The sequence below is a fragment of the Pelmatolapia mariae genome, linkage group LG16_19 (genome assembly GCF_036321145.2).
Source record: "Pelmatolapia mariae isolate MD_Pm_ZW linkage group LG16_19, Pm_UMD_F_2, whole genome shotgun sequence".
NCBI classification, from domain to species: domain Eukaryota; kingdom Metazoa; phylum Chordata; class Actinopteri; order Cichliformes; family Cichlidae; genus Pelmatolapia; species Pelmatolapia mariae.
This window is the reverse complement of record NC_086241.1, coordinates 57,376,933-57,398,637: the sequence shown is the minus strand read 5'-3', so window position 1 is coordinate 57,398,637 and position 21,705 is coordinate 57,376,933. Positions and strand designations below refer to the sequence as shown.

At 37.6% G+C, this 21,705-nt stretch overlaps 1 gene segment (V, D, J or C); it reads right to left on the bottom strand.

Moving 5' to 3' along the window:
* Positions 1-841: 841 nt before the first annotated feature.
* Positions 842-21,705, bottom strand: part of LOC134645490 (Ig kappa chain V-III region MOPC 63-like) — a 30,327-nt gene continuing 9,463 nt past the window's right edge. The window contains 2 exon segments of the V gene segment in view: positions 842-1,171; positions 11,136-11,177. Of these exon segments, the coding sequence occupies positions 852-1,171; positions 11,136-11,177 (362 nt within the window).

The window sequence follows — 21,705 nt, the reverse complement described above, 5'->3', positions numbered from 1 at the left end:
ATTCAGAGATGATCCTAGTGTTCTGGCTGCGATGTTTCTCTGCACATTGCAATGTGTTTATTGAACCATTTCAAAACGCTCACTGGGTGTGTTGCAGGTTAAAATTTCCATAACAATATTTACCTCATAACATCACTGTACATAATGAGGTAATATAAAAATAAAATGATTTTGTAGAGTAAATTGTATTATTCACATCGTTATAATGAGAAATAAAAAAATTGGAATAATTGGGTAGAAGTTGCTGATTTACATATTTGATTATGAGCACACTAACTAAGATACATTCTACACTGACATTTTTGAGCTTTTATTTTTTAGATCTCTTCATGGTTTTCATTTCAAGTGAAACATTTATTTACTGAATCAAACTGAAGTTATTTATTTTTCCACAAGAGTAAAGTTTGGAGATATTGTCTTCCTGCTAAAAGAAATAAATACATGACCACAAGCTTCTTTCAGCTTTTCTGTTAATTTTAAAAGATCAACACATATTTAATTTGTCCCAGATGTTCAGGCCAAATGCAGCCCTGCCATCTTCATCTCCTCCCAGTCTTGATTTTTCATGTGTTAGGCAAACAGGCTCTAAAATTATAGAGCAACTATATTTAAAAATGAAACAAAAATACTTAATAATATGGATCACTGCAAGCTTTATTGGCAAAAACATGAATCATTAATATGGCAGTTATTAGGCACACTCACATCCAGCTGATACACATGTCACTGTTTAAATTGTTGTTATCAAATAATTTCATCGGCAAACTTTCAAATTCATATTGATCAGAGCAGCAGGGATGTATCTCCTGCTTCCTCACACTAAGCTCCTGTCCTGGACTTCAGCAGCCCCTCTAGCCCTCACACCGGTTCTTGCGGAAGGACTTGGCCTGCCGGTCGTCATGATGGTTCACCCTGCAGGAGAACACCTCTGCGTTCATCCAGTTTTCTTGGCTCAGCATCAGCGTGCTGCTGCTGCTGTAGCGACTACTCTTCTCTTCTTCTAAGCTGTTCAGGACCCCCTCTGTCACCTCTGTGCCATCTACTTCCCATCTCACTTCAGCTCCCTGAGGAGAGTAGCCGGTCAGCAGGCAGGCCAGTGTGACTGGGCCTCCAGAGAGCTTCTCAGAGGAGGGTTGAAGCAGAGAGACTGAGGGTCTGACCATGGGGCCAGCTGGAGGGAAGATCACAGACACACAAGGAGTAGATTAACTTCTACTTCAGGACAGAGAGCTGACACGAGACAGTTATGATACATGACAGAGATTAACAGGCCTGTGGATTAACTGTATGATGATACTGCGATGAAACAAAGCAGAGAAACTAAGAAATAGTAAGATATTAGGCTTTGACAAAGTATAAATAATGAGTTAACGTGCCGCTGTATTTGATTTCTTGATGATAAAAATTGAAATGTCTTCAGGAAACATTAAAGTTTGTCATCTGTTTGTTTCACTTCCTTTTCATCACATCAGAGTAACGAACTGTAAAGTCACCCGTTAAAGTGCATCTGTACGAAAACTAATTCATTTAGTCAACAGCATAAAATGTTATATCCAACATGGTGTCTCATATCATATTTTCAGCAATACCCAAGTATTACACAGTTATGATACACGACAGAGATTAACAGCACCGTGGATTAACTGTGTGAATTATACCTTGATCAGACTGAGGAGAGGAGGTAATAAATAGGAGAACATAATGCTTTAATTAAATTGTGTTTTTACACTCAAGTAAAATCTTTGCAAAAGTTACAGTAATTTAGAGTAAATGTCTTGTTATTCTTGATGGAAAACAAACAGAGCTGGACTTTGTCATGTGTTTGTTTCACTTCCTTTTTACTACATCAGACTAATAAACTATAAATTCAGCAATGAAACTATTAATCTGCAAATAATAAAATGATCTTTATTAGATGAACGATATAATTGTGTTAACTGTTTGTATAAATAACTAAAATTCCTTGTGCTATATTTTCAACCTCAGATTTTGAGAAAAAAAAATATTTATTCACAGATAAGTACAAACCCCCCCCCCCCCCCTTACTTAAAGCAGATTAACTCAATACATTATTTCAATTTTCAGTACTATTTAAACATGATATATAAACATGATATACTGTATACTTATATGATAATACTGTATTATATATTTAAACTCTTCTGATAGTTTTCTGAAGTTTTCAATATCAGCCTCTATCACCAAACCCAATCACATCATGTAAAACACCCAGAATAAAATCTTGTTTAAATACATTCTGATGACATATTTCAAAAACTAATATTATAATATTTTGTAGTAATGAGTAGATTTAGATACTTACAGTGAATGATGAGTTTGGTTCCTCCACCAAAAGTGTACCACAGTGATACAAACTCATTAAGTGGCCGTACAAAAACCTCCTGCTCTCTGAACAAACCTCTAACCACTGAAAATGAACCTTTTTTCATGTAAAACATCACAGTACACCTTATTAAATACAGAAGATGATTTAACTAAAGTGACTTAAAATTATTTAATGCATTTAAATCATGATTATCATTATTGTATTTTTAGTATTAAGAACTGAAAGACAAAACTTAATTTTCACATTACACATATTTATTTTTTAAAAATACACAAAAAACTGTTTAAAACAGCAACAAGAAAGGCTTCAAGAAATCATGAATTATGAAACTATGACAAATACTTAAGAACGCTATACAGGTATATTGTATTTGTTGATACCAAAATCAAAAGTAAGCATACAAACCAGAGTGCCATTTTAATCCGGGTGTTAAAAATATGTAAATATGTTTCCAAATATGTTTTTCTCTATTGCATAAAATTATTAATGGTATTAATTCAAACAATTTTTCTTCTGATTCTGTGCACCACATTGCCCTCAGTGTGTTGAGAGCAGAGAAATCATTTCCATAGAGAGGAGGCTTTGCATCATCAGCTGATCCTCCAGAGAACTGAGAAGGTTTATAGTCCTGTGAGTTCAACACTGCAGGACTCACATCTGTCAGTCAACACAGCAGAAAGCACAACCACCATGACTCTCATCACCATCCTCATCTGGACGCTGACCTGCTGCTGTTTTACAGGTTCATTCACTCAGCAACATTTCCAACATGATGTGCTGCTTTTTCTCTCATTGATTTCTGCTGATAAATGAATGATTTGTTTTTGTCTGCAGGATGCAGCGGTCAGGTGACTGTGACTCAACCTTCAGTAGTGACATCTACTCCTGGAAACACTGTCACTCTGACCTGTAGGACCAACCCAGCTGTTTTCAAATGGTCTGGTGGTGAAGAGCAGATGTACTGGTATCAACATAAATCTGGACAGGCTCCAAAGCTCCTAATAAGATATGCAAAAACACTTCAGTCAGGAACACCAACTCGATTTAGTGGCAGTGGAAGCAGCTCTGACTTCTCTATGACCATCAGTGGAGTTCAGGCTGAAGATGCAGCAGTTTACTACTGTGAGAGTGAACATTACATAAACAGTGCTTATGTGTTCACACAGTGATTTGTAGTCGTACAAAAACCTCCCTCAGTCAGACTGCAGAGACACTGAGCTGTTACAGCAGGGACTGACTGCAGCTGCTGAAGTAGAAAAGACTCTGATAGAGACGACTGAAAACAGAGCTTACAGTAACCTCACCAAGTAGTAAATACAGAATTATGCAGATATATTCGTTTTGGGGTGATTTTCGAAAGGATAGAAAAAACCCAGACAAATCCACAAAGTCACTTTCTCATTGCATTTCCAACTGTATTCACAGGAAGAGTTGGCAGATTATACAAATAGATCAGATTTTCTTTACATTTATATTGCCTTTAAGCTTCTTGGTGATTATGAAACAAAACGATCTGAGTTTTTAATACTGTATGATCCCACGTCTATAATGATTTTAAAAAAACAAACAAAAACCAAATTTCTTCAGCAGTGAAACTATTGACTGTCCACAAGAAATCAGCTGAAACCAAATTAATTCTCCTGATTTATATCAAAGACCAAACACGTAATATTGCTGATCATAAAGCATTTTATTAGCAATAATAATCATATTAATTAAAAAATGGTAGGTACAAATACAGCGCATCTGGAAAGTATCTACAGTGCTTTACTTGTTCTGTATTGTGTCACATTACAGCCTTATTTCAAAATCAAATTAAGTCTTCGATGTTGAAATTCTACACACAACACTCCATAATAAACAAGTGACAAAATTTATGCTTGTAATTATTACAAATTTACTTAAAAAAACAGAAACAGCCTTTGGCATGACACTCAAACTTTAGGTCAGGTGCATCCCGTTTCAAAAAATAATCTTTTAGATGTTTCTACAACTTAGAGTTCAAATGTGGTAAAAATTTAGTTGATTGGACATGATTTGGGTGTTATAGCATAGGCTGTGAATACTTGTTATATTTCTTTCAATTTCAAACAAACTTTTTTTTCTCCACATTTTCGTTAAGGAATATTGTTTCCTTTTTATACAGAGATACATTTTCACACGTTCCTGTACTAGGAGTGCCTGAAATTCCACACAATTTAATTTACTCCATCATCCATAAAAGAACAAAGTTAGGAACCACCAGGACTCTTCTTACAGCTGGCTGCCTGGCCAATCTGAGCAATCGGGATAGAAGGGGAGGTGACCAAGAACCTGAGAGAGCTTTGTCAGAGGATATGGAGAGAGAACCACCTTCTACAGCACTCGACCAATCAGGCCTGTACAGAGGAGCGGTCACATGGCTGATGTGAATGTTCAACTTCCAACAGGACAATGACCCTAAGAACACAGCCAAGATAACAGGAGTGACTTCAGAACCACTCTATGAAGGTCCTTGAGTGGCCCAGCCAGAGCCCAGGCTTGAGTATCTCTGAAGGGATCTGAAAATGCCTGTACACTGACAGTACTGATCTAAACTGATTGAACTCAATATTGAAATTGAGGGGAAGAATTTGAGAAACTGATCAAAATACTACATCATTACACAAAAAGAGTAGTGAGCAAAGGCTGTGAATATTTATACATTTCATATTTGCTTTTTTATTTTTTTAAATTGCAATTTAATGCAGCCTTTTCTCACTTCATCATTATGGGGTATTGCTTAGAATGTTAAGGTGAAAATGACAAAATATGGAACTGAAGCGCTGATTACTTTCCAGATTCACTCTGAGTCTCCAAGTTGTTGTTGTCAACACTATAGTAGTGTTGTACCCTGCACGCTGGCTCATGTAGAGGGACGGGACTTCCTGTGTTCATTTTGGATGCCCCTGCAACTACCGTCACAGCATAGCTTTTTAATACGTTTTATTGAAAAGGGATTCACTCAAAGAAAGAGTTAGACCACTTTTTCAACCAAACCAAAAAACAACCACATCCTAAAATATCCTGGGAAAAGAAAACAAGATACTTAACCAAGTTACAGGTTTACTTCTGCAGCCAGCACAGAGCAGATACTCAGTAGGCACTCAACACCCAAAGCTGGACCACTCGCTGAGTCAGCAGTGCTTCACTGGCTTCTATACTTCTGGGTGGCTGATTGCTGAATGAATACAGTAGTGCACTGGCTCCTCAGGGGCAATGGGTGGCAGCTGAACTCCTAACACACAAAACTGCTAGAGCTGTAACAAGGAGAAATGGGTAAAAAGCAGGACAGCCTTTCACTTGAGAGTAATAAACTCCAACCACATGAAGATTTAAACTACAGCGATATTAAGATAAAACCCATTATTCCCGCATTCTGTCTAAATCTATGTGTGACAAAGAGGAGAAAAAACATTTTTTCACTTTAAGACTTTGGACAGTATGCTTTGCCATGTTGCTGCTTATTTTACCATTAGGAAGAAGAAGAAGACAAAAGACAAAAGTGAAACTGTATCAAGGAGAAAAAACACAAAAATAATATGTTAGCTCAATCACATGAACATTCATAATATCTACCTTTTCTGTTTTACAAGAACAGATGTGTGTTTGGCTCCTTAAATGTGTTTTGCATGATTTTTATGCCTCATTGCTTCTCAAAGTTCTTCTGTCACTGAGCGTCTGAACTGTTCATTCACTCACACTGAAAACTACATCAAAATCATGTTTTATATAACTCAGATTGTGATGTTGGGTTTTCTGACTCAGGGCGTGAGACATGAAAATTATATTGTTAGAACAATAAAATGTTCATGTTTTAACATCATATAGCTCTATATTTCTTTTGCCTGGGTGGCAGCTCTACACTTCCGTAATTTTCTATTTTTATTTTTCATAAGATTGAAATCAGTTTCGGAGTCATTTGCCGGCAATTTTCTGACCCACACTGATAAAGCTAAATTTGTCAGTCTTTGAGGGACTGTGACCCATGACTGCACAGAAGTGCAAATATTGGTGCTACTCTGAGTTGGTACCTTCACAAACCTGGACAGCCTCCCAAACTAATATACTGATCATCACATCGCTTCTCAGGAACTCTGTTTAGATGATCTGGTTCTCAAAAGACTTTATCTATTTATTAATGTCTGGTAGTGGAGAGTTCACACAATCATTTATAGCTGTAAAAAAAAAAAGCTCCTTCAGTAGCTGAAGGCTGCAGGTGTAGAGTGTTCAACTGCAATGAGAATAATTGGTCCACTTAAACACACCACAAGTGTACCCCCCTTAACCCCACAGACTTTATTTCAGCAACAGTGAAAATTTTATTAAGTCAAATGGCATAATAAGCGAGCAATTACCAATGTCCCATTAAGTTACTTCTCATTAAGGTGCCATAAAAACATATTAACATCAGAGTTACATAAATAACAGTAACTCCAGTGTGAGGGACCAAGCAGCCAAGGCATAGAGGACACAAGAAAAAAATGTCTTCAAAAATGGTTTCCTTTATTTTAACCCTCAAAAAGTTCAAAAAAGACAAAAAAAATAAAAATAAAAATAAAAAATAATAATAATTAGCAGGCCCATAAAAACGGTCAACTAAATATAACTCTACAAAAAGTAATTTCCAGAAACTTGAACAAACAAAGCGGACACAACTTAACTCATAAACTGACCTAATTACAAAGACACAAGTGGGGAGCTTTTATAGTGGTTTGGCCAAACCATTTACACACAATAGGAGGAAAACAAAAACACACTAATATTAACTAAGCACAGAATAACACACGTAAACCTAAAACACCCCTGTTCCTGATGAGCTCACGGTTGGTCCTTCTGAGCAGGCATTTTGTTCTCAGAATCCTCAGCCACGCCTTTTGCCCAGACAGGAAACAGCCACCGTCCAAAACCAGGTAACTCAAAGAAAGAGAAACATAATTAATATAATAGAAAACATTTTTAGAAAAACCACACAATGCTATTATGCACACGCCTCATAATATCAGTGTTAGGTTTAAATAAAATGATTAATGAATTATATTAATGAAGAAAACTGCAAAACAAACTAGTAAAGTGAACAAATGGACTGATTTACCCATTTATTATTTTTTTCACTCTTATTTATTTATTTATTTTGGGTAATATTTTTTTCAACTTATTCATGTATCATTTTTGACATGCAGAATATACAGCACTTTGTGTTCAGCTGTGTTGTTCTGAAAGTGCTATATAAATAAATTGCTTGCTTGCTTGTATGTGTGGCTGATGCCATCACAACCAGTGATGGTGCATGATCTTGTTGTTTGTTGGATACAATTCAAACATAACTGATTTTTGTTACTGAAATTAAATGTCTAAACAGTGTGAAGGAGCTTGTTACAGCCTCAAAAGACTTAAAACAGAAACGGATCAGATGATTGGAGAGACTGACTGCAATAAGAAGCTGGTAGCAGTGGTGGTGCATAAACAGGGGCCTGACCATGAAAGGCTTTAAATTTAATTAATAACATTTTAAAATTTATTCTATATTTTGTTGGAAGCCCACAAAGGGAGGCAAGAAAACATCCACAGAAAATACGTCTAGTAATCAAAACCAACTATTGAACCCAGACCCTGTACACAGTTCTTACTTAAATAAAAATCATCTACTTTGATTTGAATCAGAGAATGATTTGGTTTCATGTATCAAAATCTGTCCTGCACCAGTCCAACAGAGTTCATCAGTGTAAACTGCATTTACTGTCTAATAAAAAGTTTGAGTAAAGTGGAATATGTGTCATTCAATTTGCTTTCAAAAACATTTTAGAATATGAAAAACCCAGATAACTAACTACATTTTCTTATTACTATTGTTATAAAGAATTACTCATCTCATCTTTCAGCTTTTATATTTTCACCCCTGGTTGCAATGATGATTCATATTTTCTTTCTTATATTATTTAAAATTGTTTAATAAACCAAAACTCTCATTTGCTACCATTAAGATAAATAAACAAATAAATGACCAGAAGTTTCTTTCAGTTGATCTGCTAATTACCAAAGATCAATACATATTTGATTTGTCCCATTTTGTGTTTCTTTATTCCTGTTTTGGATCTTTCATGTGTTGGTAAATAGTTTAATCTACAGTACACTACAGTCCAGTTATATTGCTACTACATTTAAAAATAATTCATATTTGATAGCTGAACATGAGACAGTTATGATACATGAGAGAGATTTAAAGGCCTGTGGATTAACTGTATTATGATACTGTGATGAAACAGGGGAGGAATTGAGAAGTGAGATGATGTAAGGCTTTACCAAAGTATAACTAATCAGTAAATGTGTCGCTACATTTTTTTTCTTCTTATAAAAATTAAATGTGTAAAATTCATCATCTGTTCATTTCACTTGTTTTTCATCACATTAAAATAAACAAATGTAAACTCATCCGTTAAAGTGCATTTGTATGAAAGCTAATTAATTTCATCAACAACATAAAATGGTATATCCCACAGGGTGAGTGTCAAAAACTTCAAATATCAAAATATGTCATATTATATTTTCAGTGTCAGACAGCTGGGCATTAGGCAGTTATGTTACACGACAGAGATTAACAGCACTGTGGATGAAATGTGTGCACGACACTGTGATCAAACTGAGGAGAGAAGGTGATAAAGATGAAAATGTAAGGTTTTAACAAATGTTACTAAATTGTATTTTCACAGTCAGTTAAAAATGTAAATCCGTTATCATAATACAGAGATACTGGATGTTATCTGTCATGGTCCTGGATCGTTGACTCAATATTTTGGGCAACACAGTAAGGATATAATATAAAGCAGAGTACTGCGGTCTCACTCCAGAGGAGTCATTGTACCTGTTTCTGGGATTAGCTGTCTCCTCGCCACCCAGTTCACCCAACAGTTTGTCCTATTAACTAAATCCAAGTGGTCATCTCCGGAGAGCTAATAAAACTGTGTTTCCCACTTTTCAGGTGGCAGGAATTAACACTGAGTTTCCTGTTTCTGAGCGGACTAACTATAAAACTGGGATCACTGCTCCTGTGCTGCCTAATATTAAAACTGTTTTTTTTTCTCGTCAACCAGTTAAAAATAAATCTGGGTTTTGTGCTGGTAAGCTGCCTGAAAATAAAATTTATGTTGCTAAAAAAATAAAATAAAACAGTGATTCAACCCGTAATTGCAAAGACTGTTTCAATCTTCAGAGACCGAATCATGGCCACTAAGCCTGTAGAGGCTGACACAGATATTGGATTTGATGTTGCCAAAGCCGTTCTGGATGATGAAGAATTTTGTTTAAGACTGAGTTTAGTGTTTTCGCATGTGATCAGTCTGAACCTGCTCATTGTGTACCACCACCTGTTTGCAGAACAGCCTAACTAGTTAACAAAGAGACTGTATTTAGCTGCCCTGAAAAGCACCTGCAGAAACGGCTGCTCCAGTTGGAGCCTCCAGGAGACTGGGTTTTTTGTGGGTTTTTTCCAAAGACTGTGGTGCTTCTCCCTGTTTAGAGAGACTGGTACGGGTTTGATAAAGCATTTATATTTAATAAAGTATTGTGAAAAGGATCAGTTGAAAAGTGATTTTTCTTAAGCTGTGATTTTATTTTGTGATTTAGACTTTTTTTTACAGCACGGTTTTAAAGAACAACATGGATAATATTAGCTGATCAAATTAGCATGCACATCAATAGAGAGTCAAATGTTTGCAGAAATATTGCAAGAAAAGAAACATGTAGCTTCATCAAACTATCAAACACATCATATGCAAACAGGAAGTGTTGCTGAAGCTCTACTCTGAGCAGTGGTCAGGGTCCAGGGTTTGAGTGACGGGGCTCTGTCCACTCAGACTGGCCTCACAGCTCACTGAGCCCGCCTTCCTCCACTGGTCTGCAGAGAGGCTCAGGGTGCTGCTCCAGCTGTAGCGGCCGTCTGTCCCCAAGACCTCCAGGCTGGTTGACACCCCTGAGGATGTGCTGGTGCCCCCCACCTTCCAGCCCAAATTCCAGTTTGAGGGGAAGCCCCCGGTGGCCAAACACACCACAGTAGCACTACTCTGTTTGTCTTCCTCTTTGGATGGAGGGAGGACAGTGAGGGTGGGCCTCACCACACCCACTGGAGGAGAAAAGGTTGAAGATAATCAAAAAAATGTGAAGACATAGCAATAAATACATTGTCAGTGATTATTGATTGATCCTTTCTTTTTTTTTTTTTAATGTATTACAGTTAATAATTCGACACTATCATCATTTTCTTATTAGAAACATTTTTTTCTTATTTGAGCACAAAGCTAAAGCACTCATGAGAATACAGTTAAAGCTTCACATCTGTTTCTTTCACTTCCTTTAAACTTAAATTAAAATTGATCAACCATGAACACAAAATTGGCCTAAACAAACTGACAAAATTATTTTTTTTCTATAAGAAATCCACACAGAATAATTCAATATTTTTTTTATTTTAAAATTCATAAGTAAAGATTTTTTTTTAAATCAAAGTGAGCTAAAACTTCACAATCACAATTTTTAAAATCTTAACCACATAATATTTAAAGAAGCAAAATTAACCAAAAAGAATATGAAAAATTGTTTTCTGTAAGTTCAGTTCTTTCAAAGACTGAGTATTGATTTAAGAAATGTTTCTCCCGAAACTGTGACATCAACTTCATAATAATCACTGAATTTGATCAAAGTTCTGTTTAGTAGATTTTAAAAAATTCTTATTAAATACTTTGGTTTTAAAAAATGACAGATTTCTGGTACTTACAGTCAACGATGAGTTTGGTTCCTCCACCAAAAGTCAACCACAGTGATACAAACTCATTAAGTGGCCGTACAAAAACCTCCTGCACACTGAACAAACCTCTAACCGCTGAAAATGAACCTTTTTTCATGTAAAACATCACAGTACGCAGAAGATGATTTAACTAACATGACTTAATATTATTTAATGAATTTAAATCATAATTATCATATCTGTAATTTTAGTATTAAGAATTGAAAGACAAAACTTAATTTTCACATTACACATATTTATTTAAAAAACACACACAAAACTGTTTTAACACAGCAACCAGAAAGGCTTCAAAAAATAATGAATTATGAGACTATAAAAATATAATTAACAACTACACATATATATATCAAAAGGTAAGCATACAAACCAGAGTGCCATTTTAATCCAGGTGATATAAATACGTAAATATGTTTCCAATATATTTTCGTCTATTCAATAAAATCATTAATGGTATTAATCGAAGCAATTTTTCTTTTGATTTTGTGTCACAAAGTTTCCTTCAGTGTGTTGAGAGCAGAGAAATCATTTCCATAGAGAGGAGGCTTTGCATCATCAGCTGATCCTCCAGAGAACTGAGAAGGTTTATAGTCCTGTGAGTTCAACACTGCAGGACTCACATCTGTCAGTCAACACAGCAGAAAGCACAACCACCATGACTCTCATCACCATCCTCATCTGGACGCTGACCTGCTGCTGTTTTACAGGTTCATTCACTCAGCAACATTTCAAACATGATGTGGTGCTTTTTCTGTCATTGATTTCTGCTGATAAATGAATGATTTGTTTTTGTCTGCAGGATGCAGCGGTCAGGTGACTGTGACTCAACCTCCAGTAGAGACATCTACTCCTGGATCCACTGTGACTCTGACCTGTAGGACCAGCCAAGCTGTTTACACATTTGTTAATGGTGATGCTGCTATGTTTTGGTATCAACATAAATCTGGACAGGCTCCAAAGCTCCTAATAAAATGGACAAATACGCTTGAGTCAGGAACACCAACTCGATTTAGTGGCAGTGGAAGCAGCTCTGACTTCTCTATGACCATCAGTGGAGTTCAGACTGAAGATGCAGCAGTTTACTACTGTCAGAGTTACCACAGCGGTGATGGGGCAGGGATAGCTCAGTAGGTAGAGTGTCTGCCCCATGATCGGAAGGTCGGGGGTTCGACTCCACTGAACGGCTACCCTGAGGTACCCCTGAGCAAGGTACCGTCCCTATACACTGCTCCCCGGGCGCTGCATTGGTGGCTGCCCACTGCTTCACTGGGTGAATGGGTTAAATGCAGAGGAGTAATTTCCCTTCGGGGACTAACACAACACACTTTACTTTACTTTACTAATGTGTTCACACAGTGATTTGTAGTTGTACAAAAACCTCCCTCAGTCAGACTGCAGAGACACTGAGCTGTTGCAGCAGGAACTGACTGCAGCTGTTGAAAAAAAGACACTGACACAGACCACTGAACACAGAGCTGACAGTAAGCTCACCAAGAACTAAAAACAACAATAAATTGAGATATAATTTCTTAAGGAACATTTTGAAATAAGGATTTCAAAACTATCTGCTGTGATAAAGCTGAGTTTTGCTGTTTCTATAAACAGATGAATCTGAAATATTTATATTTATTTTCATATTAAGCTTCTTGATCAGGATAAAAAAAACAATCTGTTGCAAGATTTTTATCACTGTATGTTTCCACATTTACCAATATAATATAAAACAGATTTATTTACTTGATCATTGTCAAACTATTGAATCTACAGTTGGAGTCATCTGTTTTCTACAAATTTATCTGAAAGACCAAAGATAATGTTAGTCATCATCAGTGTTGGGTAAGTTACTTTAAATTAGTAACTTAGTTACATTACTAGTTACTTCCATCAAAAGTAACTCAGTTACTTCAAGTGCACTGTGCCACCTACCAATAGAAAGGAAAAGATAATGTGCATATTTCCATGAGAGAAATCCCACGCCTGGACCGTCGTTGACCGCCGCCATGATTCTAGCCTACGTCACAGTGTCATGTGCGCTTTTTACATCCAACACAAAAACTGCAGTCGTGGTGCTTCTGATTGTACTCAGAACTCAGAAATTCTGCCTTCTGAATAGGAAGATGTAGGTAACACCAGACTGCAGATGAGCTGCATACAGAGCTGGACTGGGACAAAAAATCGGCCCGGGCATTTTGACTAGAGACCGGCCCACCATTATAGGAAAAATCATAAAGCCTTTGAATGAAAATAAACACTGTTGTGACAGTGATGTACACTGTCTTGATGGTATATATGTATCAATCTATCAATCGTTTGTTGTAAGACTCAGATAATTATTTATTAAAAGCTAGACATTTTAAATGAGAATAAGAAAGTATTTCTTTGTGCCCCCCTCTCCCTGTTAATGCCCTACCTGGCCCCCTGGCAACACTTTGCTAGACCCGCCCCTGGCCCCCTGGCAAAACTTTGCTAGACCCGCCCCTGCACAGTTACCAGCTGTCAGCTACATAGAAAAGGATCCTGGTGTTATTTGTCTCTCAGAAACAGTTCATAACTTCCCTTCAACTCATCCATGTCACCTAAAAGGTAAACCTGTTTCTCCATCACCTGTTCAGCTCTGATGATTCAGTAAGGACATCTCCTGGTTTCATCTTCATGTTTCCCACTCACCAGATAACCAAACCAATATCATGACCAGCAGTTTTTACAGCTGTGGCTCCAGCAAACATCAGCTGATACTAGAAATTAATATTAAATAAATTCTAACAATAGCTGATCAAACGTGCTGCTGTTGTTTTAACGCGACATCCGCTGGTTTCCTCTTTCTGGCACGAAGTGGGCGATAAACAAACAAGGGAGAAAAAGCCGATCAGCTGATCATTGATCAGTTTCATGATTGAAGTAGAAACAGGAGAGGGAGGGGAGAGAATGAGAGAAGAAGAGGCAGCTGTGCAGCAAAGACACAGAATAACTCCAGCTTTGTGTCTTTTTCGTTGTAGCTGAAGTCCGGGACAAACTGTGTTTCTTTTCACCTCAATACGAAACGCATAATGTTTTTTGTCTGAATACGAGACAATTCCGTTTTTTAGGGGACGGTTGGAAACTCTAATAATAAACCTTATGAACAAAATAAAGTTCAACATCAGTAACATAGCACCCACCCAGCTGTATAGAAACTCTGTCATGCTAGCTAGCACGCAGTACGAAAAAGTCAGCATAACGAAAATAAACTCCACCTAAACTTGGTTTATATCTGACTCAGATAGACTGCAGGTCATAACTTCTTACCTGAAGTTCAGTTCACCTGACACTCGGACCGGTGGCCGCCTCGGGTCTCTCCTCTTGCCTCCCCTTTCTCTCATCCACCTGCTGGCTTCCACCACTTGCTAATGTTACTGAATCTGTGGAAGCTCCGCCATAGCCACCACACGAAGTAACGAATAACGAGCCTATCTAAATCCCAGTAACGGGTAACAAGTTCCTGATTTTGGCATAATAACTAGTTACCGTGCTCGTTACCACAATAATAACGTAGTTACTGTAACGCGTTACTTAATAACGCGTTAGTCCCAACACTGGTCATCATTAAAAGGTTTATTTGCAGTAACAATCATACTATTACTAATTAACAACATCCATACCCACCAGCTAAGTTACATATCACTCTCTAAGTTGATGTTGCCAACTCTGTACAGCAGTGCTGTTTTTTCAAACCTTACAGCACATATTGCTGTAGCCTGAGTAGCAGGCTGCTTGTCTCACACTAAAATCTTGTCCTTCCTGGGCTCCCACGTTTACTTGGAACCTCTCTCCTTGTACCTGCGAGACAAAGTCCTGAATGCATCCTTCAGTCTGAATGTTCAATCCATCAAGTTCCATCTGAAATGTGAAGAAAATAAACTCATCGTTTCCTTGGATTTTCAGAGTACCGTAATTTCCGCACTAAAATCCTTTAAAATCCCAATTTTCTCAAAAATCGACAGTCCACCTTATAATCCGGTGCACCTTATGTATGAATTCTGGTTGTGCTTACTGACCTTGAATCGATTTCATGTGGTACACGGTGATCAACAGGTAAGCTGGTAAGCTACGACAATCCATCAAGCTGCACTGCTTGATGGATTGTCGGAGCATTACGGCTACCGTCGTCAGGAGCCTCGCGGATTGATCTGGGTCTGCTTCAGGTCCTAAAGTCAATCGAACACTGCAGCATCACTGAGAGTTAAAAACTGTCTAAACCTCTCCTCTATTGCAAGGGGTTACTCATGGTGGTATGGAACATAGGGTTGCTCTATATGCAGATGATTTATTATTATATGTTACAAAACCAACAATTCATTTATCTTCTATAATGAAAATACTTCTAAATTTTGTCCTTTTCTCTGGGTTCAAGATTAATATACAAAAAAGTGAATGTTTTTCTATAAACCCAGCTGCACAAGAGCTTAGACAAACCGATTTTGATTTCCACCTAGCTTCTTCAGGCTTCAGCTATCTAGGAGTACATATTACCAGCTTTGGAAACTACAAATTTTAATCCTTTGCTGACATTTGTAAGGTTGGCTTTTCAAGGGTGGGCAAAGCTTCCTGTATCACTTCTCGGTAGGATTAATTTTTAAAAAATGAATATTCCACCCAAATTTCTCAATCTTTTTCAGTCTATCCCACTGTTTTTACCTAAATTCTTTTTCAAATCTGTGAATCGAATGATTTTATCATTTATATGGGCAAACAAGTCCCCCAGGATTAGTATGACGTCACTACAACAGGGTAAGTTCAGTGGTGGTCTCGCGCTGCCCAACTTGATGTTTTATTATTGGGCAGCTAACATTCAAAAGTATACCTATTGGCTGAATGATCCTCAGGCTACTTGGTGTTGCCTTGAGGCTTAGTCTTGTCTCTCTATCTCATTTTCAGCACTATTATTTTCATCCCTTCCTGTTTCCCTGTTACAATTTACAGATAACCCTGTTGTAATTGCCACTCTAAAAATATGGTGTCAATTCCGGCGTCACTTCAATTCAGTCTCTGCCTCTGTTCTGGCCCCAATCTGTAACAACCACCTCTTCCCCCCATTTCTGGTAGACTCCTCCTTCTCTATGTGGCCAAAAAAAGGTATTATATGTTTTTATGATTTCTTTGAAGATAACACTTATCTCAGCTTTAGTGACCTGTCTTTTTTGTATGATTTGCCCTCGTATTATTTGTTCCGCTATTTTCAAATAAGACACTGTGCATCTTCTATCTTGCCAGAGTTTCCAAGTCAGCCTCCCAAGCCTTGGTGGGAAGATTTATTTCAGTTGAAGCCTCACAGTAAGGCTCTAATATCACAAATATATACTTTAATTATGGCATCAGGTAATTACTCAACCAAAAAAATTGCTTCCAGTTGGAACTGGGTCTTAAGTTTGGGGAAGGTTACTGGGACAAAGTAATTGACAAAATGTATACCTCTTCCTCAAGTGCAAGAATCTCCCTTATCCAGTTTAAGACAGTATACAGATTACACTTCTCAAGATCTAGACTATCTAAAATATACCCCGGCATTCCTGACCTATGCAACAGATGCAACATCCCCCTGTGAATTAACTCATTATTTTTTTTTACCTTCCCCACACTTCAGTTATACTGCACTTTTTATTTTGAAGAGCTCTTTCATGTTTTGAGTGTTACACTCAAACCTTGCCCACTAGTTGCCATTTTTGGTGTTTCTGAGGATTCCACCGTAAACCGACTGTAAGCAGCTGGATGTTATCGCATTCACTTCACTGCTGGCACGACGTAGAATTTTGCTGTCTTGGAAAGCTCCTCACCCTCCAGGCCAAACACATTGGCTGGAAGATGATATGTTCTTTTTAAAAACTGAGAAAATAAAATTCAGACTCAAAGGAAATGCTAATAGGTTTTCACAGATGTGGGCATGTAAAAACTCTATAAATAACGAGGAAAAAAAATTTTAACTTGACCAGAAGGAAAAAAAGTGTTCATGTCCAGTCTGCTTTTTGGATCCGTGTATCGGAGTCAATTTTATGTGTATCTCTTGTTTTGACATAAGAGGGCACTGTTTGTACAACAGCAATGTACAATATCCACCCGGACTCCATAGGTGCAGGTGTGTGCTCACTGACCCATGCATTAATTTGAGTATCTGTCGTGCACCCTGGATTCAAAATAGTTTTCTATAGCTTCAGTATCACACTGAAATTTTTGTATTTCTGTAAAATGACATTTCTAAATGTTTTGCTGGGTAGACAGCTGTCTATAAGTGTATAAGGCCGTCTCTCTGAGCTGCACAGCCAGCACAGAAATCTGTAATTACCTCAACTCAGAACTGACAAAATAAGTTACTGTCAGTTTGGTTTGTTAGTTGTTTCAGCAGAATCAGATTTTTCCCTGAATTAACACTAACAATCAGTGGAGTTCAGGCTGAACATCTAGATTATTGTTGTGTTGAAACATATGTGTGAGAACAAGCACATTGGTATAGTTAAAACTAATCAAATTAAACTGGTTAGGGATTATTGTGCTACAGCGATGATCTCTCACAGGATATTAGAGACAGCACTGTTCCATAGAAACTCCCTGATACTCATTAAGGGGTAGTGAAATTGAGATTTGTGCTCCTTTTTTCAGCTCCGCGTGTTCAGTTATGCAAACAGTTTCCTTCTGCAGAAACAAAGGTTGTTCACAGAATCAAATTTCATACCATAGACAGAGACCTGACTTTATAAGTGTACACATGTACAACCTGCTAGATTAGGAGTTAGTATGTTAAAGAAAAACACGTTTTACCCCACAGTCTGAGGATTTGGTCTTTTTGAGCTTCGGTAATTATTATCAGATGAGTTTACAATCAAACAGCTCTGTGAGGTTTGAGTGGGGTCAAAAATGACCAATGACCAATCAATGCATTTTGCTATAAACTCGGTTGTTATTCTTCAAAATCTTTAAAACGAAGAGTTGTAATATTTTCATATTTGAGGTATTCCTCATAAAACATGTTTGTGACATGAGGCCCTTTGCATTTTTATCAATGTAAAGTCAATCAAATGAAGGCATCAAGCAGAAACACAATGAATGAAAGAAATTAAATCACATTAATGGATTTTAGATGCAGCATTAACTTGAATTTAAAAAATGTATTATTGTATTTAAATACATGATTATGGTTAATGTAGCCCAGTTGATATAATTTTCATATTATTGAATTTAATTAAATGTTTTACTTTACATATTTTTACCATTACCATCAAAAACAGTCTAATGTAAAGTAGGTATTTAATGTATTTTTATATTAATAAGATGAAAGTTCTAATACTTGAGAGTAAATGTCTTGTTGCTGCAGTTATATTCTTGATAGATTTGGGTACTTATAATGACTGATGAGTTTGGTTCCTCCACAAAAAGTCCACCACAGTGATTCAAAGTCATTAAGTGGCCGAACAAACACCTGCTGGACTCTGAACAAGCATCTAAACACTTTTTTTTTTTTTGAGTTAAGCAAACATTTTACAACTTCTGTGTTGAAAAAAAAAACTGTTTACTGCCAAATCTTTTCATTTCTTTTTTCTTTAATATTTCTTAGTTGGTTATGTTATAATAGTGACTAAATGTAATAATATTCATGTAAATCTAAATAATATTGTCCTTCAGAGAAATAGTTTGTAGTCCTGAAGATGGAGAAGTTTACTCCTGCAGAGCGACTGGGACTGTCTGTGGTCATGATGGTTGAACCTCCAACCACTTTCCCAGCTTAGACTCAGGTTGCTGCTGCTACTGTAGCAGCCGCTCTTCTTCTCTGTACTCGTCAGGACTTGCATTGTCACATCTGGGGGATCCCAGGTCCTGCTGGAGAGGAGAGCTTAGCCTTGATGCTGACCTGCTGCCTGTAATTATTAGCCTTTTTCAAGCTCTTCTCCACAGGACGCCTGTCTTTTTCAGGGACAATCTTCATCCACAAATTCATAAAGTCCTTGTGAAGGGCCAGTTTCTTGATGATTGTTTGCCCATGGTACCTGTGGAAGATTACAGTTGTCATTAATTTTCATTAATTGTGTAAACGCTCAGAAAAAAAACACAAGACTCGCACATTAATGCACTTCAAACCCTTTTAAAAGTACCCACCTGGCTTCAGGTGCAGCATCCCCTGCCATTCTAGAGGCAGCAATTAGAAAGCGTTCAGTGAAGCTTCCTGCTTTCAGGATGACGGCTGCTCCAAGTTTGTCAGCCAGCTGATGCAGGTGTTGAGCCGTGCTATTCCTCACTGCCACACAGCGATGGCTGAGAAAGGACAATATTAGACACGCAACTCAGTGAACATGATCTCTCTTTCATGTCTTCTAATAAAATCACTACAGCCTCTTCTCTCCTCTTACTTCAGTCCTGTGTTAAACAGAGCGCTCAGAATCCGTCCATGGCTGCAATTTTCCACCATGGCATCAAGCGCCAGATTGACCTCCTGATGAAGAAAGTTGTTGTTGGTCTGTGCAAGCTTCAGCAATAGAGCTCAGCCTGTTGTTTCAACTTCTGGGTCCATTGTTTTCTGGAGCTGAATGTAGAGCTCATCGATGGTATGTATGGCCTCACAGGCTACTGCTGAGCGTTGGTTTTTCACCTAAAATGTGAGTGATGATCATCAGTTGAGGCTGTAGTATGCACTTGAAGGGAATCTAGCTGCATGAAACACATATAAGAAACATAAAGTGTGCAATACCTCCTCAATGAGGACCAGACACACTTCATGCAGTTTAGTCTTCAGGATGTCCGAGTGGTGCTTTGCCAGAGACTGAATTGTTTGCAGCCCCTGTCTTTTCTTTATCCTGTATTTACACAACACAACATTGAACATGAGTTCAGGAACACCACAAATAACACAGCCACATTATGCAGCACTGTTTCTGTGCAGTATTTAATGTCTCCTTGCTACTTTTCTTACCAGTCGTCTGAAGACAGCAGACTAAAGCTGTGGGACAGGCTCTCTACAGGTGTAGCTAGAGGCGGGAGTTTGACCCTGCCCTCTCTTGGATTATTCTGACTGCACTGACTGTCTGCTTTCTTGTCTGATAATCAATGAGGTTAGTAAAAAGAAACTGTAATTTCTTCTAATTCAAAGCATTGTACATGATGCAGTGATTAATTGTTCATAAAAATCTTTTTAAAAAATCCCTTAATTTAAAGTTTGAGTACTCAGCATCTTCTACAGTTACTGAGGAAAACCACTTACCGTCTATAGGGACGACTTTTGCACGGTGCAGCAACGTCCCAAGCCGAGGTCCTCGTTTTTGTGCTTTGGGAACTGTTGGAGGTTTTGCAGTCAAAGGCTTTACTGCAGTAAAGGTTTTGGTTGCTCCTGGGTGTCCAGGTGAGGTTATAATGCCATCCTGGAAATGCTGCAGTTTTTCCAAAATAGGCCCAAGTTTGTCTTTTGCTGTCAAGACTCTTATTCCACGAATGACCTTCGTGTCTGTTTAGACAAAAAAAAGTAAATAACTACAAATTGACATCTTAGTCAAAAAACAACAATAAACATTTTTCTTCCTGCTTTTTTTTTTTTTTTTTTCAAAAAAGCACATTAGAAAATTAATGGATAATAAGAATATGTATAATTTAGCATTAAAACAGATAATCTACAGTGTAAAATTTTAAAATCTAAACTAACAGCAGGTGTAACCACTAAAGAAAAGCATCACCATTCAACTGACCTGCTCCTGAATGTCTGGAATAGAAAACAGGCAACTGAGACGGACGAGCTGCTCGAGGAGGTGGAGGAGCTGTAGTGAGCGGTGTCATCTCAACAGGACTATTAATGAAAGCAATGGCCCTCAGATCTCTGGGTGTGTCTGTGTCTGCAGAGCCGAGGCTACACAGACTTCCTTTAAGGTCCTCCTCATCCAAAAAAGGGTCCTCCAAAAAGGGACTTAAGTTCCACCTTCTCTGGACTCTCTGTGGAGAGTGTGCGAATTGCGTAGGTAAAGGTGGGAGTCGCACAGAATAATCCCTGGGTCTCTGTGTGATATGCAATGTGTCTGCCTGTTGAAAGAACACATTTGTCTTATTTATTTGAGCTTTGTGAAAGTCCAGGATCCTGGACTCTGTGGTGAAGTGCTGACAGTTGCAGCAAAATATAACACATCTCTCAGAAGCTTTGCAATTTGAACAGCAGAGAAATCAAGATTGAGTATGTTTAGTTACTTACATCTCCACCTGTGCGGTTTCTCTGGATCAAATCTCGAAAGCGATGGACAAAGTTTTTTGACATCTTTTCAGGCATGACTGACATAAAAATTGAACAAATTGTTTAGAAACAGAAAGTTTGTGAGTGCTTCTCAGTGTGTGAGTGGCAGGTTCTAACTCAGCTGCTCAGTAAATCACTGTTATGATGGAACTCACAGAGCATTCTGTGCATTGTTTGAAAATATTCATACATATACAATATTTTGTGTTTTACAAAAATATCAGACATGTCTAAATCAAAAGCAGCTTATGATCTCTAATTATGATCTTTAATCAACAAATTTAAATAGACGTCCTAATCACAGCTTCTAAA